The 17,921-nt window shown below is 43.1% G+C and overlaps 1 protein-coding gene across 1 annotated transcript in view; it reads right to left on the reverse strand.

The window, feature by feature from the left end:
- Positions 1–351: 351 nt before the first annotated feature.
- MAK10 (MAK10 homolog) overlaps positions 352–17,921 on the reverse strand; it is a 35,157-nt gene continuing 17,587 nt past the window's right edge. The window contains exons 11-17 of the mRNA XM_087391701.1: positions 2,845–2,901; positions 2,625–2,749; positions 2,412–2,509; positions 1,840–1,958; positions 1,510–1,578; positions 1,280–1,378; positions 352–787 (exon numbers count right to left, since the gene is read on the reverse strand). Of these exons, the coding sequence (XP_087247827.1) occupies positions 518–787; positions 1,280–1,378; positions 1,510–1,578; positions 1,840–1,958; positions 2,412–2,509; positions 2,625–2,749; positions 2,845–2,901 (837 nt within the window). The 3' untranslated portion in view covers positions 352–517. The remainder of the gene's footprint in view (positions 788–1,279; positions 1,379–1,509; positions 1,579–1,839; positions 1,959–2,411; positions 2,510–2,624; positions 2,750–2,844; positions 2,902–17,921) is intronic.

Here is a 17,921-nt window from a genome sequence, read left to right on the forward strand (position 1 = left end):
TGTGGCACAACTCTTTATTGCAGCACGAGGGCCTTGATTTACCAACATGCAACTTTATTACATACACATAAAGAAACCGTGCAGCTTGATTTACCAAACTACAGGTTAATTACCAAAAAAAGGCCACTAATTACTTTTTAAGCCCTTTATGCGAGCAACAGGACACATAGCTGCAAATAATCAAGAAAGGGTCTGCTGCCTTCGTTAAAAAATTTGTGTTTTAGCACCATCCCCACTGATCATGGTGTAGTTTCCAGAAATTAGAATGTGAGGTACAAACCATTTTGCAAAATTTCGCCATGAAAATGAAATGAATCATATTGAGGCATTGAAATACATGATCAAAGACCATTGACCAAATTGGTGGAATTGAAATTTCACTTTGAATCACTGTAGATTGAATGCATACACGTAAGTACTCTTTTGGATCATGGTAACACTAGAGAAGCTACAAATGCAATCAACCTGTAGAGCACTGAAATACTGAAGCCTCTAATCAAATCCTGAAATATGTTTCTTAGGTCTTATTAATAGTGGCCACAGCAAAACATGGATGTTGTGAGAACTCGAAAAACACTTTGAGGTTGTCCCTTGGTCCAGATCGATCCACTATTTGCAATGCAATACGATTTCTCAACGCTACCTGCTCTAGTTGCCGAATTTCCAGTGTTCTTTGCGACAGACTGATAGAAGCTAGATTGGCCTTGGCAAGACAATGCCCAAGCTCCTGCAAATGCTGCTGAAGACTCATGAAGTAGTGATTTGACCACTGGTATTGCTCCTTGATCTGGAAGTCTGAATCAAGTTAGATGATACAGCTAGGTTCATAAAATCAACATCTGTAAAGATATAAATGCATCTAGGAACATATCCATACTCTACATAAAACAAAAAGTGCAAGTTCAATCTTCAGAAAATCGTCGACACCACAAACCAAAATCTCCTGTCATGACTAGTAGGGATTAGCTATTATGACACCTGCCCACCCAAACATGCTGTATGAAGCGGTGTATGAATGCGCTTGCAGACTTCACACTAGACTATACAAAGAACTTCACACTTCACACTAGACTATACAAAGAGCTTCATGCGCTTGCAAACTTCACACTAGACTATACAAAAAACTTCATGCTAATGTAATTGAGCTCCAGCTGATGAGAAGAACAGGATAAAACACGTCTGCACTACTGAAAAGAAAGGATTGTAAGCTGATATATCTCAAAAGGGGACAAATCATTTTCATATGAACTTCAAATTGCTGAGGCTAGAAGTTTCACACCGAAAGATTTTTCTGCCTGCTGTACTCCTTGAAATGAATATAAGATAATGGTTGTGGAACCGGAACCTTATGAAACAATTCAAATCTTTGCAAGAATCTCTGAAATAAAAATTCAGATGGTGTCAATTAACAGGGAAACAAGAAATGAAGGGAAAAAGCCAAATTATCAAGCAAAAATAGTATTTTACTACAGCCCAGCATTGAATGAGCAGAACAGAATTTCGCTATACCTCTTCATCTGTGTTGAAAAGAGTCTGACGATGAACTACTTTTTTGTCAGCTGCCAAAGCTGCCAGCATCTGCAAACATTTTTTAAAAGCTTCAGGAGGCAAGGTGCTGCCAATCATTCTCAATAGGCTCCAAAACAGACAAATTTTGGAAGCATTACCAAAACTACAATTGCTACTGTCATGACTGAACACTGATAAGAATTGTCTTTAAATATTGAATATGAAACTACCTTTCCAGCCTGTAAATACTCTGATTGTTACTTTTCTGTGTGTATGGATAGGTGGAGTTTAGAAGGGAGACATGGCACGAGCATTCTGAGGAGGACATACCCACGAGAGACCTTTGCATGAATCAATATAGCACTGCAGCAGCAGCACGCCAGGGGTAAGTTGATTCTCCTTCTCCATAGCCTTCAGAGAGCCCTTCTTCTTCCTCCCCTTCTTTTTGGCTGATGATGATAACAACAGAGAAAGTGATGCCTTCCGTGTGAGCCTATGGAAGCACCGCAAAAAGTCATGCTTTTGACCCTGAATGTAGCCCCAGCTTCATTCAACACAACTAGAATAATGCTTTCAGCATCTTTGACTTCATGCAAGTTACTTTGAGGGCATTGCCCTTTCACATTCACTGGAGCCCACTACCTTTGAGAAAAGTAGGGAGATCCAGGAAAGTATCATGACCATTTGACAGCACAAACATGTGCACCAGCATAAATAAAAATAAGCGTGCACACATTCTATGCATTAAAAGGTCTTAGTTGCAAAAACCTCTTCTAATCCACAATTCAACAAGACATCAATAGCATGCCTTTTTGTCACACGACTCAACTTTCATGCATTTGTTACATTATGGAAGATGTACAGGGTTTGGGTTGGGGTTGTGCATAGATGCTTTTACTTACACGAGTCCAGAGTGTCTGTGCCGACGGGTGGCTTACTTTCACTTCTCTCCTTCACCTGCTTATAGTGCAGTTCTGTGAGCAGTACATGGTCTAGGTACCTACAAAGAACATCCATGTTTAACAGTCAGACGGGAATGCAAGAGTAAATAAAAGTTATAACTTTGTAAACCAACAAGCGCCATCTCATCTTGAAGCCTAAGAAAGTATACAGACCAGTAAACCATACAATATTCTGAGGGTGAGTAAAGTTCAAGTTGAAAACCCAGCATTAAAAAATGCATGGCAATCCAACAGGTTTGTTCTGCAGCCCATCCCATAATGACATTTTCCCACCAATCCTGGAAAAATCGATACCACATCAGAGGGATCCCATGACAGCTTCGATTATCACACAAGACAAGGTAATCATGACTACTGTTGATATGCAAAGTACCTTGTCTTTCAATGATGCCAATGTCTTCTGTAACAGGCCATCAAAAATTACATCTGCCTGAAAAAGGTGTCTCACGTTAGAATATGTGTACATTTTCCAAACACCTGTACCTAGTGACCACTGAAATTTAAACTCCTCAAAAAAAAGGTGGAAGGTATCTGAATTTCACAATTACAAATCAACACATGTCCAGAAATGCAGTACTATATGCATTAAACCAAACATTACTCACAACCATTAAAAAAGTCGAAACTTTGTACTTTCAAACAAAAACACTCCATCTCCTCCATACATTGTTCTCCAATATCACTCACTGCCTACTCCTCTACACAGCAGTCTTCCCTTTACAAACCTCCTACAACTTCTAATATCTTCTCTTCCAAGTCCCTCATCTTCCCTCAACTCATATTCCCATTCTACATACCTCCTTCCCATGCGAAATCAAGAAAATAAGGCACACATGCATGCACATTAGGGACCATTTATATAGGAAAAACAATTACACAAAGGATAAGGGAACTCATTCATGTAACCCTAAGAATTGAAGAGGACAAAATAATAGCAACAAACGAACCACCATCATTTACCATCCCAACATAAACCAGCCACAAAACTACTCCCTCGAAATCAAACTAAAACTCATCAGAACCAATACAAGGGTAGTGTTTACTTGTAAAGGGTTTTGTAAAAGGGGTTGAACTCCCTACTAGTATAAAGAGACTTCTGCTTGAAAGAGTGTAAATACTCTCTAGATAGTGCAGTGCCTAAAAGATCAGCACATGGGTCAACCACCCACCCTAGACAGTTCTTTCCAAATGTATGTAAATGAATCCAACCTCACCCTATAAACCACCTTAATGTGAACACAGTTTTGCTGCCCTTAGACTTGCTTCAATTACAAAATTCAAAGACTATTATCCGCCACATTTACCTCATTGTTGTTGGAGATAGCATAGCCAAAGAGTGTGTGAGATGTGTTGTGTTAGTGTGTTGTACTAGAGATCTAGTAGTGGCTTGATGTGTGAGTGCCACATGTCACCATGGGACTTCTCCCATATGCACTTGGTGAGTGAAGGCTTGTACTTCACTTGTCATATCATACTTGATGAATGAATATGAGCCTTTCCATTATTTCTTCATTTGAGTATCATTTCCTTCCTCCCTAGCCTCTCTCTCTCTCTCTCTCTCACACACACACACACCATGTTTCTAATATGGTATCAGTCAGTCCTGCCCTAGCTGCCCTGCAACGCCATCATCTTCCTGCCCTAACCCTAACTCTGCTCAGCTCTCCTTCTTGCAGCTGTCTCTTTCCCCTGCCTCATTTCTGCCTCTAGCTGCCTCTTCTTGCAGTCATTTGCATCCATCTCTGCCAGCCCACAGCCCGCCTCCATTGCCGCCTTCTCTAGTCAGCATATTTCAAACTCAAGTAGTCTTGAATGTAGTAGCCTTAAACATTCAAATAGCCTTGGAAAAGCTTGCTTGCTGGTCGGCAGTTTCTGCAAGGTGCGCCTGCACATGTGGTTCCCAAGGCTGTTGTGGAGCTCTCCATTGTCGAATTTAGGGTTTATGAGCTGCTGCCGCATAGCTGCCTTCAACAGAGATGTTTCGGAGGTTTTCAACGCTTTTATTGCTGCTGCTGTGTAGTCAGCCACTTGACAGCATCCTCTGCAGTATTACGAGGCATTTGAAGCATTTTCGAGCAGTTTCTTGTCTTCCAACACACCTACAGCAGCTGTTTTTCACTGTGGTGACCTGCTACATCATTTCGGACCTGTTCTTGGGAGACACCTTTTACATAGGCAACCTACTTTTGCACCTGGAGTGCCCTGGTGAGCCGTTTTGAGAATTTCGGACCTGCTGCAGCACCTCGAGTAGTATCTACACCCACAAGTTCTCATCCTCTGGTTCAGTTCTGCATTTCGAAGCATTTTCTTGCTGTGTATTCATTAGGTTTGCATTTTGGAGCCTCCGAGGTCATCGACTAGCTGCTGGAAACGTTTATTCATGCATTGCTTCAACCGCCTTGCATTTGTGAAGGCTGCTGATCCATTTCAGAGCCCTGGACCAACCCCTCTATTTGCTGCTTCTTCATTTCAGCTTGCTGGCTCTTCATTTGTTGCTGCGAAATTTGATACGTCAGTTTGCTACTATAGAGCCTAGTCCTCGTGGTGAAGACCCATCAGCACCACTATCAGCTTGGGATGAACAGAATGACAAAGCACTAGCGCTTATTGGTGTGAGACTCGCTAACAAACTATTTCACTACTTCAGCCAAGGAGACCCTAGAAAAGTTCGAGAATATTTACGCCACAACTACTAGACCTGAGGAGCAATCTTAATCTGCAATAAAGTATGATCTATCCCTCTCTGAGGTGGTAGATGATGATAAGTGATGCTATGTGTTTTTGTGTTGAGTCAATAAAGGTAGATGATGATAAGTGATGCTATGTGTTTTTGTGTTGAGTCAATAAAGGTTCTCGGCCTTGAGCTGTCCCTCTAAACTGAATGTATTTGGAGTCAATAAGTGGTACTCTGCCCTAGGTTGTCCCCCAAAAATGAATGTATTGTCTTTTACTTTGGTTTGATGGTATTTACCACCCAGTTCAGAGTAAAGAGGGGTGACGAGTGATGGTCTGCCCTTGCCGGTCGCAAGCTGACTGAGAAGTCACTATCACACGAGAGGTGTGGATAATTGGACTTGCTCTTTGCAGTGGTGGAGGGGGGATTGGTCTACTCCTTGCGTGTTGGGTCTCAGACTCTCTGCTCTGAAGGGGGTGTTGGAGATATCAGGTGTGTTGTACTAGAGATCTAGTAGTGGTTTGATGTGTGAGTGCCACATGTCACCATGGGACTTATCCCATATGCACTTGGTGCTAGAATGTGTATGTAGCCTATAAAGGCTTGTACTTCACTTGACATATCATACTTGATGAATGAATATGAGCCTTTCCATTATGCCTTCATTTGAGTATCATTTCCTTCCTCCCTAGCCTCTCTCTCTCTCTCTCTCAAACACACACCATGTTTCTAACAATTGTTACAACAATATATTGACTCTGGACCTATGAATATTACACATATTTCCCTTGGTGCTACTTCAAGCCATTCCTTACCTGTTAAGGAGTTAGCAGTGCATGGCTCATGCACCCTCGTACATAAAACAGCTTTTGTCAAATCTAGCATCTGCCCAATTAGGCCCTCGATGCTTTATGTATACCTTTGTAAGACTAGAATATGTCCAATCATACAAATTTAGATTTTTTGTTGTTCTAAAGACCAAAAATCTACACAGAAAATAAAAGAGAAAATGAAAGAGAAGAAAAAAGAGGTAAACAAAAACTTTTATGAAAAACAAAAGCAAGCAAAGCAACACGTATGTCATCATCAGTGCCCAAGCATAAGCAGCTTTATGCTCTATCTTGATGAATTGACGGCAAAATATCTCAAACTCTGAATAAATATGCACAAAGTTTGCAACCTTCCAATCTCCAACTATATTAGAAATGTAGAGGGTGAATCAAGCTGTAGCCAACCTTCCATGCTTGGTAAAAAGTGGTAAATGGAGCTCACCTTCATGAAAAGGTGACCCCTCTTTGGTCCTTTCTAATTACATCCTAGGACCATTTGCATACAAATTAATTAATTAATCCAAAATTAAACACCTCACCTTACCTTACCATGCTAGGTTCTCATCTAGGATTGATTGGCTAACCTTTCTCCCCATACTGATATACTCTCCCAATCCCATGGTGACATGGAGCCACATAGGGCCCAATCCCCAAAAATAGACCCGATGTAATAGCCTTTCTCTCTGGCCATTAATCGTCTGACTTTCTCTTCAAAACACTTGTATGCAAGTGGCACTTGGCAGCTTCTTATACATACACACGAGCTTTAATTGCCCTTTAACCCACATGTCGAACTGCAGGAAATTGTGCCCTCACCACCGCCACCATCTTCTTTTGCACTTCTTGTCTCACCACAAGTCACAAGTTCAGAATCTGCCAGACTTCTATCACACTAACTATTGCAATTGCCTCCATCACTCTGATTTAAAGACACCTGCCTACAATGATGTGTCATCCCAATCTAGAGCCCTGTAGGCATTGCCACCCATCAAACCTATATTACACAGTTCTATTATAATGCATCACAAACTCTTTCTAGTTTAGGAAAGTGCCAAGTGCTATGCGCAAGTAAAAGGTCTTGACTACTATGAGACTTTCCAAGACAGCAAGAATGACCAAATATTTGGGCAATCGTAGCATTGGCAGCTCATCACAAGTGGCCGATCTACCAGTGAATGTGGAGTCAACATTTTTGAATGGAGATCTAGAGAGGAAGTTTACATGGAGCAGCCACAAGTTTTTATTTCCGATTATTAGAAAAATTGTCGATAACTTTACGAGGAAAGGGCTCTTTGGTAGTCCGTCAATGCCAAGCTTGTATCTCTTTTCATGGCAAGATAGGACGGTGACCATCAAAATTTACATGTATGACTTGATCATTACACGCAACCACATCAAGAAGATCTAGTAAGTCAAAGAGTCTGTGTAAGATGGAAGACTTGGAACTCTTTAACATTTCCTTGGCATAAACATTTGGTAGAAAGCTCATAAGAGTACTATGTTAATTTCTCAAGAGAAATACTATATAAAGTTTTAAAAAAAATCAAGATGGAGATCGGTGTGAAAGGAAACCCAAACGGAGGTTCGCGCCAAGTGAGCAATGAGGGTACATCTGAGTTAATTGAAATGGCCAAGTTGGGACATAGTCTTGCCTTCTTGACAACTATTTCATGTTAGAATTATAGATATAATTCAGCAGTGACCAATGTAATTTAATAAGCTAGTTAGGGGCACTTTTCCCTCTTTAAGAGGTTTTTCCCCTTAACCGCAGTTAGTCCACTAACTATGGTTAGTGACTACTAAGGTTTTGTCACTAGGACAAAACCTTATCTCTTACTCTTTCAGTTGCACTCTCACACTCTTCTATTGCAACTAAGCTTTCAAGCTTTCAGCTCTCAGCTCACTCTCTTGCTCTCTCTCTCCCCTAAATCTTACATTTGGTATTAGAGCAGATCGTGCTCTAGGACCTGCTCTAAGCTCCCGCAAGCTCTCTTTGCTGCTCGTACCTTCGTCAGCTGCAGTCTTGTCGTCAGTACCTACCGTACCTGCTCGCATCTGCCATAAGTGCTACGTCTGTACCTGCTTGTACCTGCCGTACCGTACATACCTGTTGCTTTCGTACCTTCCGTACAATCTTGCCGTACCTACTCGAATCTACTGTTCGTCGTCCGTACCTACGCTTCTTTCCTGATCGCTCCGTACGTTCGTCGTACAACTTCGCTGTCCGTACTGTAGTACCCGTACTGTACCTGCAGCAGCGCCATACCAGCCTTACCTGCGCTGACGCCCGTACCAACATACCTGCAAACTCGACGTCCGTACTTGCGACTGTACTGTTCCTCGTCCGTACATACGACCGTACGATTAGTCGCCTGTACCTGTTGTACCTGCGTGTACCTGCCATACGGTCCTGCTTCAGTACAGCTCATCATACGTAACTGCACCGTACATCTGTACTTCTCCGTACATCCTAAATCTGCTCATCCATACTCACCGTACCAGCAAATCTGGTGGTATTTGTACAAATATTTGCAGTCTTTTGCAGTCATTTGGGTATCTTCGAGTTCGTTGTTGCTTGTGAAGCAGACATTGCAAGCAGATTCAGAGGTTTAGCCCAAAAATTTGGGGCTTTCTGTTGAAATTGCAAAAGTTGGGACTTTCTGTGCTTTTGCCCCTTTCAAGTTGCAATTTCAAGCTCGAAATTTCGGGCTTTCAGTTTTGCAGTATAATTTCTTGCAGAAATTTGGGAATTTTGTAATTACACTGCAATTTCGCAATGAAATTTGGGGCTTTTGCAGACAGAGCGCAATTCTTGCAACATTTGGGGCTTTTGATCAATTTGCCCCTTTCTGTTTGCAATTTCGGGCCTATTTTTGGGCTTTTGTGTTGGGAGAGCAATTTTGGAGATTTTAGTTCATACTGCCTTTCTTGAAGTGTTTTGCAGTACTTTTGGCAGATTCTGGAGAGTTTTGGATGCTTGGACAGATTTCTGACAGTGCAAGTGCAGAAATCTGAGTTGCATCTACAGCCAGTGCTTGGCTGAGTTTTTTGGGAGTTGTGCATTTCATTCCCAGTAAGGGAATTCAGTCTTGTATCTGCTAAAATCTCTTTCTCAGATATGACCCAACAAAATCAAAATGATTTCCAGTTCGGTGGTCTTTCACATGAAGACAAGTTGGATGGTACCAACTACTCCCTCTGGAGTTTTATGGTACGCAATATTATGATTTCTCACAATTTATGGGATTATGTGAATGGGGGTGAGATCCGACCAGCAGGTATGGCACCTGATACCCCTCCCCAACAAGGAGGTGGAAGAGGTCGTGCACAAGGTGCAGCTGCAGAACAAGTTGTTGGTGCAGCTATAGCCACTACTCCAGAGCAGAAGAGATGGGATTCACGCGATGCCTTAGCTTTGTCATACATCAGTGAAAAGATTTATCATTCCGCATATCCGGTCGTGTAAGACCTCGAAGGCAGCGTGGGATATCTTAGAAAGCATGTATGCAGCCCGGAATGATGCAAGGATATCTTTCTTGAAAAGAGAGTTAAGTAATACACATATGGAAGAGGGTGACTCCATGTCAGTCCACCTCACAAAGCTACAGGATCTCAAAGAGCAATTATTGAACATTGATGAGATTATTCTTGATTCAGAGATGATTACCACCACTCTGAATTCTCTTCCTGAGTCTTATCTCAGCTTTCATACCTCGCTGAACTTATCATTGAGGGGGGTGCAAATCCTCTCACTTTTCATGAGTTGATAGGACTTCTGCTTCAGGAAGAGCAGACCAGGAAAAACTTGGCTTCACGTGCAGGTGAACAAGCTATGCTCTCAAAGTTCAAGTCAAAAACAAAGAGACAGGCAAAGACATCAGTAAATCAGCCGTCCAGTGGGTTAGGACAGCCTTCACAAAAGGCTAAAAATGATGCAAGTAAGCCCAAGAATAAGGGTTTTTGTCATTATTGCAAAAAGCCAGGTCATCACATTACAGAATGCAGGAAAAGGCTTGTAAAAGAGAAGAAAAACAGCTCCGGTATGGCTGTTTCAGATTCAGCTCCTCATGCATCTGACAATGGGGATGCTGCAGCCAACTTTGTTGGACAGGATTATGCCTTTTTATCTTGCATTTCAGATTCTAGGCTGGCTGCTCCAGATGCTCGGGATAGTACAGCCACTTGTAATGATGATACATATGCTTTTTTGACTTGCAGTTATGACCCCTCTACGGATGCATCAGTTTTCAGTGTCAATGAAACACTGAATACTTAGCATTTTGACAACGGTGCCTCCAAGCATATCACTTCTAGGAAGTGTCTCTTTACTTCCTTGCATCCACCTCCCGTTGGTAAGAAAGTCACTTGTGCCAACAACTCGTCATATTCAGTACGTGGCACAGGAGAAGTTGAGCTTACCGCCATTGATGGCTCAGTTTTCAGACTTTCAGATGTCTTGTATGTGCCTGGTATCACCAAGAATCTCCTTTCAGTGTCCACTCTTAACAGGGCTAGATTTCAGGTCATCTTTGAGGATGACAAATGTGCTATCCGAGACACGGAAAATGATTATGCCTTGAGATTATCTGGTACTCTGCTGCGTGGGCTTTTTCAGCTTGATCTTTTTGAGAAAAGAGCAGCCCATGCTCTTGCAGTTTCTACTCCTACTGCTGCCATGCAGAATGCAGAATTATGGCATGCCCGATATGGCCACATGCATTACAACAACTTGATGACACTTCAGAAGCACTCTATGGTTGATGCATTGCCACCTCTTGAGATACCTCCTCCACATGCCTGTGAAGGGTGCATTTTAGGCAAGATGCATAGATTCCCCTTCAAAAAGGATGGTTCAGTTAAAGCTGTCCGAAAATTACAGCTTATACACAGTGATGTCTGTGGTTCCATAAGGACTCCATCATTGGGTGGTCATCTCTACTTTGTTACTTTTATTGATGATTACTCCAATTTCACTTGGGTCTTTGGGCTGAAGCGCAAATCAGAAGTGTTCATGGTGTTTAAACACTTTTCAGCCATGGTTGAAAATGAAACTGGACTCAAGACACAGACATTGCGCACAGATAGAGGTGGGGAATACTTGTCTGCAGATTTTGATGCTTTTCTGAAAGGCAAGGGTATTGTGCATCAGCTCACAGTGAGGCTGACCCCTCAGCAAAATGGCAAAGCTGAGAGGAAAAATAGAACTCTTATGGATATGGACAGATGTATGCTGAAAAGCAAACACATGCCTCACAAATTCTGGCTTGAAGGTCTAATGTGTGCCACTACATCTTAAATCGGGCTCCCACTAAGGCTTTGAAAACAAAAACTCCCTATGAGGTCTAGAATGGGAGAAAGCCTTCAGTGGATCATTTCCGAGTCTTTGGATGCCTTGCATATGCACATGTGCCAGTTGAATTTCGGCATAAGTTGTCAGATAAGGCAATTAAGTGCATATTTGTTGGATACAGTGCAAAAAGCAAGGGGCACCATCTCTACAATCTTGCTACACGCAAGATCATTGTCAGTAGAGATGTGATATTTACAGAAAATTCAGCTCACACTCAGGCTGAATTTCATATGCCTTCTTCTTCAAAGGATGTTTTTGAGGGGATGCTACCCATTGCCTTGGGTTCCCCTGCTGATATTTCTGATGCAAATCAGAATTTACAGCCACCTCCCGATGCTCCAGTTCAGCCACAGGATGTCTTGCCACCTCCACAGGCAGTGGAACAGGTAGTTCAGCAAGAAATTGCAGACATACATGCAGCAAAAACAGTCCCAAACTGGCTGTTACAGACTCTCAGGTAAAGTAAGATTGATGCTCCATTACCTGGCAGGACTCGCAGTGCAGCAAGGCACATGGAAGGTGCTAATTCAGTGGAATCAGCATATGCAGGTACTCTTCTCGATGAGGAGGAGCCTGCAACATTCGAAGAAGCAAAGGACAATGTGCATTGGATGAATGCCATGCACGATGAGTTGCAGTCCATTAAGAAAAATCAGACTTGGGATGTTGTAGACTTGCCACTAGGTAAACATGCCATTGGCACACGATGGGTTTTCAAGGTGAAACGGAAGCCAGATGGCTCCATTGACAGATACAAGGCAAGGCTGGTTGCCAAAGGCTATGCTCAGAAAAAGGGCATAGATTATGAGGAGACTTTTGCTCCTACATCCCGGATGACCACCATCCGATCTGTTATTGCAATGGCTGCACATTTTGAGTGGAATGTTCATCAGTTGGACATAAAAACAGCCTTCTTAAATGGAGACTTGTTGGAAGAGGTTAATGTCAAACAACCTCCAGGCTTTGAAATTACAGCAAATGCACTTCAGGTATGCAAGCTAAACAAAGCTTTGTATGGGCTGAAACAGGCCCCTCGTGCATGGTATGCCAAGATTCATGCCTTTTTGACCAGCAAGGGGCTGCACAATAGTCCTACTGAGAGCACCCTCTACATCAAGATGGATGGGGGGGAAATTTTAGTCATCCTTCTTTATGTGGATGACTTACTGCTCACAGGGTCCAATGAAGATAATATTGCAGATTTCAAAGCTGATTTGCAGACCAACTTTGACATGTCAGATTTGGGACTGCTTCACTTTTATTTGGGGATCCAGTTCTCTCAAGAGAGACGTGGCACTGTTATGTCTCAGTCCAAGTATGTGCAGAAACTCTTGGACAGATTTAACATAAATGATTGTAAGCCCATAGCCACTCCCATGGAGCCGGGGCTGAAACTCACAATGCATGATGCAGGAGAATTAGTTGATGCCACACTTTACAGTCAGGCTGTTGGATGCCTCATATATCTCTGCAACACTAGACCTGATATTCAGTTTGCAGTATCTCAGGTGAGCAGGTATATACACAGCCCAAAAACTATGCATTGGCAGGCAGTTAAGCGCATCTTCCGTTATTTGCAGGGCACGAAGTCTTTTGGCTTGTTATTTCCCAGGGGGTGACTTGCAGATGCATGCCTACAGTGATTCAGATTTGGGCTGGTGATTATGACACTAGGCAGTCCACTAGTGGCAATTGTTTCTTTTTGGGTAAATCTTGCATTTCCTGGCTGAGCAAGAAACAATCTACAGTGGCTACCTCATCATGTGAAGCTGAGTACAGGGCAGCTTTCACAGCAACAGTTGAATGTGTCTGGCTGCGACATGTGAGGGAAAGAGTGAAGGAGTGAAACGATGAAGACAGAGAGAGAGAGAGCCACACCACAAACTCATAGGTTTTATTAGGATTAGGCTTTCACCCTATGACTGTCTTCAAGACAGTCATAGGTGTCATAACATTTATAAGGGTGGCAATGTGCCTTTACCCCAACAACCTCCCACCTAAAAGCCAATGTGCCTAAAGGGGAGAAAAGAATAAGAATTACAGCAATATACAGTTACTGTATACAAGACCATAAAATAAGAATGGTCTCATCCTAATCCCATGATGTGGCGGCAATGTGCAAACCGCTCTGTAGGCAAGCTCTTAGTGAGTAAATCTGCAGGATTATCATCAGTATGCACCTTCACAAGCTCAAGTCGCTTGTCTTCCAGTACCTCCCTGATGAAATGGTATTTCACATCTATGTGCTTGGTCTTCTGATGAAAGACCGGATTCTTTGCCAATATGATAGCACTCTGACTATCACAATGCAAAACTGGCATATCTCCTGTAATGCCCAAATCTCCCACCAGCCGAGTAAGCCATATTGCTTCCTTGCAAGCCTCAGTGGCTGCAACATATTCAGCTTCAGTGGTTGACAGTGCAATGCATTTCTGCAACCGAGACACCCATGATATAGCACCTCCTGCAAATGTGAAAATATAACCGGTAGTAGACTTCCGGTTATCGGCATTCCCTGCATAGTCTGAATCTGTAAAACCATGCACCAATGCATCCTGCCTACCATAGCATATGCACAAGTCTTTGGTACCCTTGAGATACCTCAAGACGCCTTTCACTGCTTCCCAGTGCCGCTTGCCTGGATTTGCCATATACCTGCTGATGACTCCCACCGCAAAAGCAATATCCGGACGAGTGGCAACCATGGCATACATCAAAGAACCAACTGCAGATGCATACGGAACCTTGGCCATTTCAGCCTTATCATCATCTGATCTGGGGCTGTCCTTACTGCTGAGTTTTAAATATGGAGGCAACGGGGTACTAATAGACTTCCCCCCCTCCATTTTAAACCTCTGCAGTACTTTGTCAATGTACTCCTTCTGTGACAGAAACAAAAGTCCCTTGGACCTGTCACGAATAATCCGCATACCAAGAACATGGTTTGCATCACCCAAGTCTTTCATGTCAAAAGACTTATGCAGTTGCTTCTTCAAAGCACTAATCTCCTGCTGAGATTTGTTGGCAATCAGCATGTCATCCACATATAGAATGAGTAGCATCAAACTGCCATCCTTTGTCCGTTTGGTGTACAAGTAGTGATCGGACTCACACCTATGATACCCTTGGGACTGCATGAAGGCATCAAACTTCTTGTACCATTCCCTTGGCGCCTGCTTGAGTCCATGCAAGCTCCTCTTGAGCTTACACACAAGCTGCTCTTTTCCTTTAACAGCATATCCCTCTGGCTGACTCATGTAGATCTCATCATGGAGATCTCCGTGAAGAAAAGCAATCTTCACATCCATCTGACATAAATCCATGTCCTCAAGAGCAACAAGAGCTAACACTGCTCTCAAAGTAGTCATCTTGACTACAGGGGAATAAATCTCATCAAAGTCAATGCCTTTCTCCTGCTTAAATCCCTTGGCAACCAATCTGGCCTTATACCTCGGTAAAGCATTTGAATCCACTTTGACTTTGTAAACCCACTTGCATGGCAAAACCTTTCTGCCTGCAGGTAGCTGCACCAAGTCCCATGTATCATTTTGAAGTAGGGAGTCCATTTCTGACTGCATGGCTTTCTCCCACTTCCTTTTCTCTGTTCTTCCCATAGCTTCCTTGAAGCTGGAAGGCTCACCACAATCTGTCAGCATGATAAAATCAGCCACATTATTGGCTCCTGGAACAAACCTGTCAGGAGGCCGTTGTACACAGGTGCTCCTCCTAACAAAATGTTCCGGATTAGGCTGCTGTCTAGCCTGTTCGTCATGCATGACGGGTGGCTGTACCACCATATTTGGCTGTTCTACAGCCCCATTTGCTGGCATATCCAGTGGTGCATCATTGGCAAAATTGTCTGGCTGATTTTCAGCCTGTATACCCTCTTGAACAGGGTTATCTACAGCAGCCTGCTGCTGCATATTAATGGGCATTCTTTGCTGTCCGACATCATCATAAACAACCCTCCTGTATTCACAGGTTGCACGGGTTCTTTGTGTACACAATCCTCTTTAAAGATGACATCATTGCTGCGTATAATCTTCCGTTTGACGGGATCCCATAACCTGTACCCCATTTCACCTTCATCACCGTAACCCATGAAGATGCATCCGAAAGACTTTGGGTCCAGTTTGGTGAGCAGTTCTTTGCGTACATGAGCAAAGCACTCGCAACCAAACACACGTAAGTGCTTATATGAAGGTGGCTTGCCAGACCACACCTCCTCTGGCACTTTCAACTCCAAAGCCTTGTTCGGCGACCTGTTAATTATGTGAACTGCTATTTGCACGGCTTCTGCCCAAAAGCCATGGGGCAATGCAGCATAAGACAACATACATCGAACTTTCTCCTGAATAGTTCGATTCATCCGCTCACTCACACCATTTTGAGATGCATTATGAGGGGCTGTGAGTTCCTGTTTAATGCCCTTAGCTTCGCAAAACTGTACAAAAGCATGTGACACATACTCACCCCCATTATCGGATCTGAGGCATTTCAGCCTGCGTCCTGTCCGATTCTCAACCTGAGCGACAAACTTCTTGAAAGCATCTAAGGCATCGCTCTTATGCTTCAAGAAATAGACCCACACTTTGCGAGTGGCATCATCAATAAAAGTAATGAAATACTTTGCACCCCCTAGTGATAGCTGTGGCATCTCACACAAATCAGTGTGCACTAGATCAAGCGGTGCTCTATTCTGGGGAGTTCTCTTATGAGGAGTCATAGAATGCTTTCCAAAGATGCAATGATCACAAGTAGGCAAATCTGAAAATGAAAGAGACGGCAGATAACCCAAACATGACAGTTCTTGCATTCCTTTAACGGACATGTGTCCCAACCGGCTATGCCACAATGAAACCTTCGGCAGCTCGGTTATGGCAACAACATGATTACCTACACTGGAAACATAAAGAGGGTACAAGGTATCACTCTTATAACCCTCAGCCACCACAACCTGGCCATCAGTAATCACCCATTTGGAATCCCCAAATGTGGTGTGGTAACCACTGTCATCCAACAAGCCAGTGCTAATCAGGTTTTTCTTGATTTGCGGCACATGGCAAACACCATCAAGCATAAATATGCGTCCATCAGGGAATACTATCTGTATACTGCCAATCCCTGCAATCTGACATGCATAGTTGTTCCCAAGGTGAACAACTCCATGAGTACCTGTGTAGGAAGTAAACCACTCCCTATGAGGAGTAACGTGAAAAGAAGCACCTGAATCCAAGAGCCAGGTGTGCATGTCATGGCCATCAACAACCAATGTATGTGCAATTACAGCAGAAGAGCATAAAACATCATGTCTGTCACTGTCACTGTCCTCTGCTACAACATTCACTGCATCCAAGTCATTTGCCTTGGCCTTGCCTTTGCCTTTGCTTCCACTGCCTGCATCCTTTGTCTCAGCCTTCTTGGCTTTCTGATCCCGTATAAACTTGAAGCACTTAGACTTCACATGTCCCTTCTTGCCACAGTAAAAGCATTCAATATCCTTTTTGCCACATGACTGACTGCGGGATTTGGACTTGCCAGCAGATCTCCCCTTCTGCTGAGTCCTACCTCTTTCCTGTACCTGCAAAGCATTGGAAGACTTGCTGCCCGCATTATTCTTCCTGCTCATCTCCTCCATAAGGAGAGAGCTCTCCACATCAGCATACATAAGAGTGACATTTGAATTAGACAGGGTGGTCTTGAAAGTGTCCCAACTCTCAGGGAGGGTACACAACAAGAAAGTAGCCTTGAACTCCTCATCAAGGTTCAATCCCTGTGCAATAAGCTGTGTAAAGATGGCATTGAACTCACTCAAGTGTGAGGTCATAGCTGTACCTTCCTTCATGCGAAGGTCGACAAGCTTCTTCAACCAATAAACCTTACTGGCTGAACTCTTTTGGACATACAACTCTTCTAGCCTCTGCCATAGACCATAAGAGGTCTTTTCAGCCTGAACATTGAACACAAGAGAATCACTGAGAGTAAGCATGATAGCAGCCCTAGCGGACAAATCAAGCTCCTCCCACTCATCATCTGCCATCCCAGATGGCTTGACACCCTTCACCCTTATGGGCTTAGAAATCTTCTTTAGCAGAAGTACATTCAAACACTGTTCTGCCCATAATGCATAATTGTGTGCCCCTTCTAGTTTCTTTATGTTCAGTATTGAAGATTCACTTCCCCCTGATGCCATATCAGACAAAGAAAATGTTGACTCCCTATAAGTCAAAAAATGACAATAAAATTCTGATTTCTCAGAAAACCTGCTCTATCAAGAGCCAGGAGCACTCACAATAGTGCTGTTTTTTACTGTCAAAAAAAAATCTGCAGCAAAACAGAAAATTTTCCCTCCAGTCACTGTACCTTCTGACACACTGTACCGTGCTCAAATAGGCATAAAACAGTAACTTCAGAATGCTGCAGCTGTTCCAAAAGTGCTTTATCAGTGCATCATCATCTGACGAAGCACAAAACACTGCTGTCTTGGACACTTCTCCCACCTCAGATGAGGTATTGCACTGATTTTATATGCATAAACCACTTGTCGCACTGTTTTGTCCACTGAAAAAGGCTCCAAACACCTCAGCCTGTCACAA

The sequence above is a fragment of the Dipteris shenzhenensis genome, chromosome 20, assembly GCF_047967505.1.
Source record: "Dipteris shenzhenensis isolate YYH24624 ecotype China chromosome 20, Dip_SZ_1.0, whole genome shotgun sequence".
Classification (NCBI taxonomy): Eukaryota; Viridiplantae; Streptophyta; class Polypodiopsida; order Gleicheniales; family Dipteridaceae; genus Dipteris; species Dipteris shenzhenensis.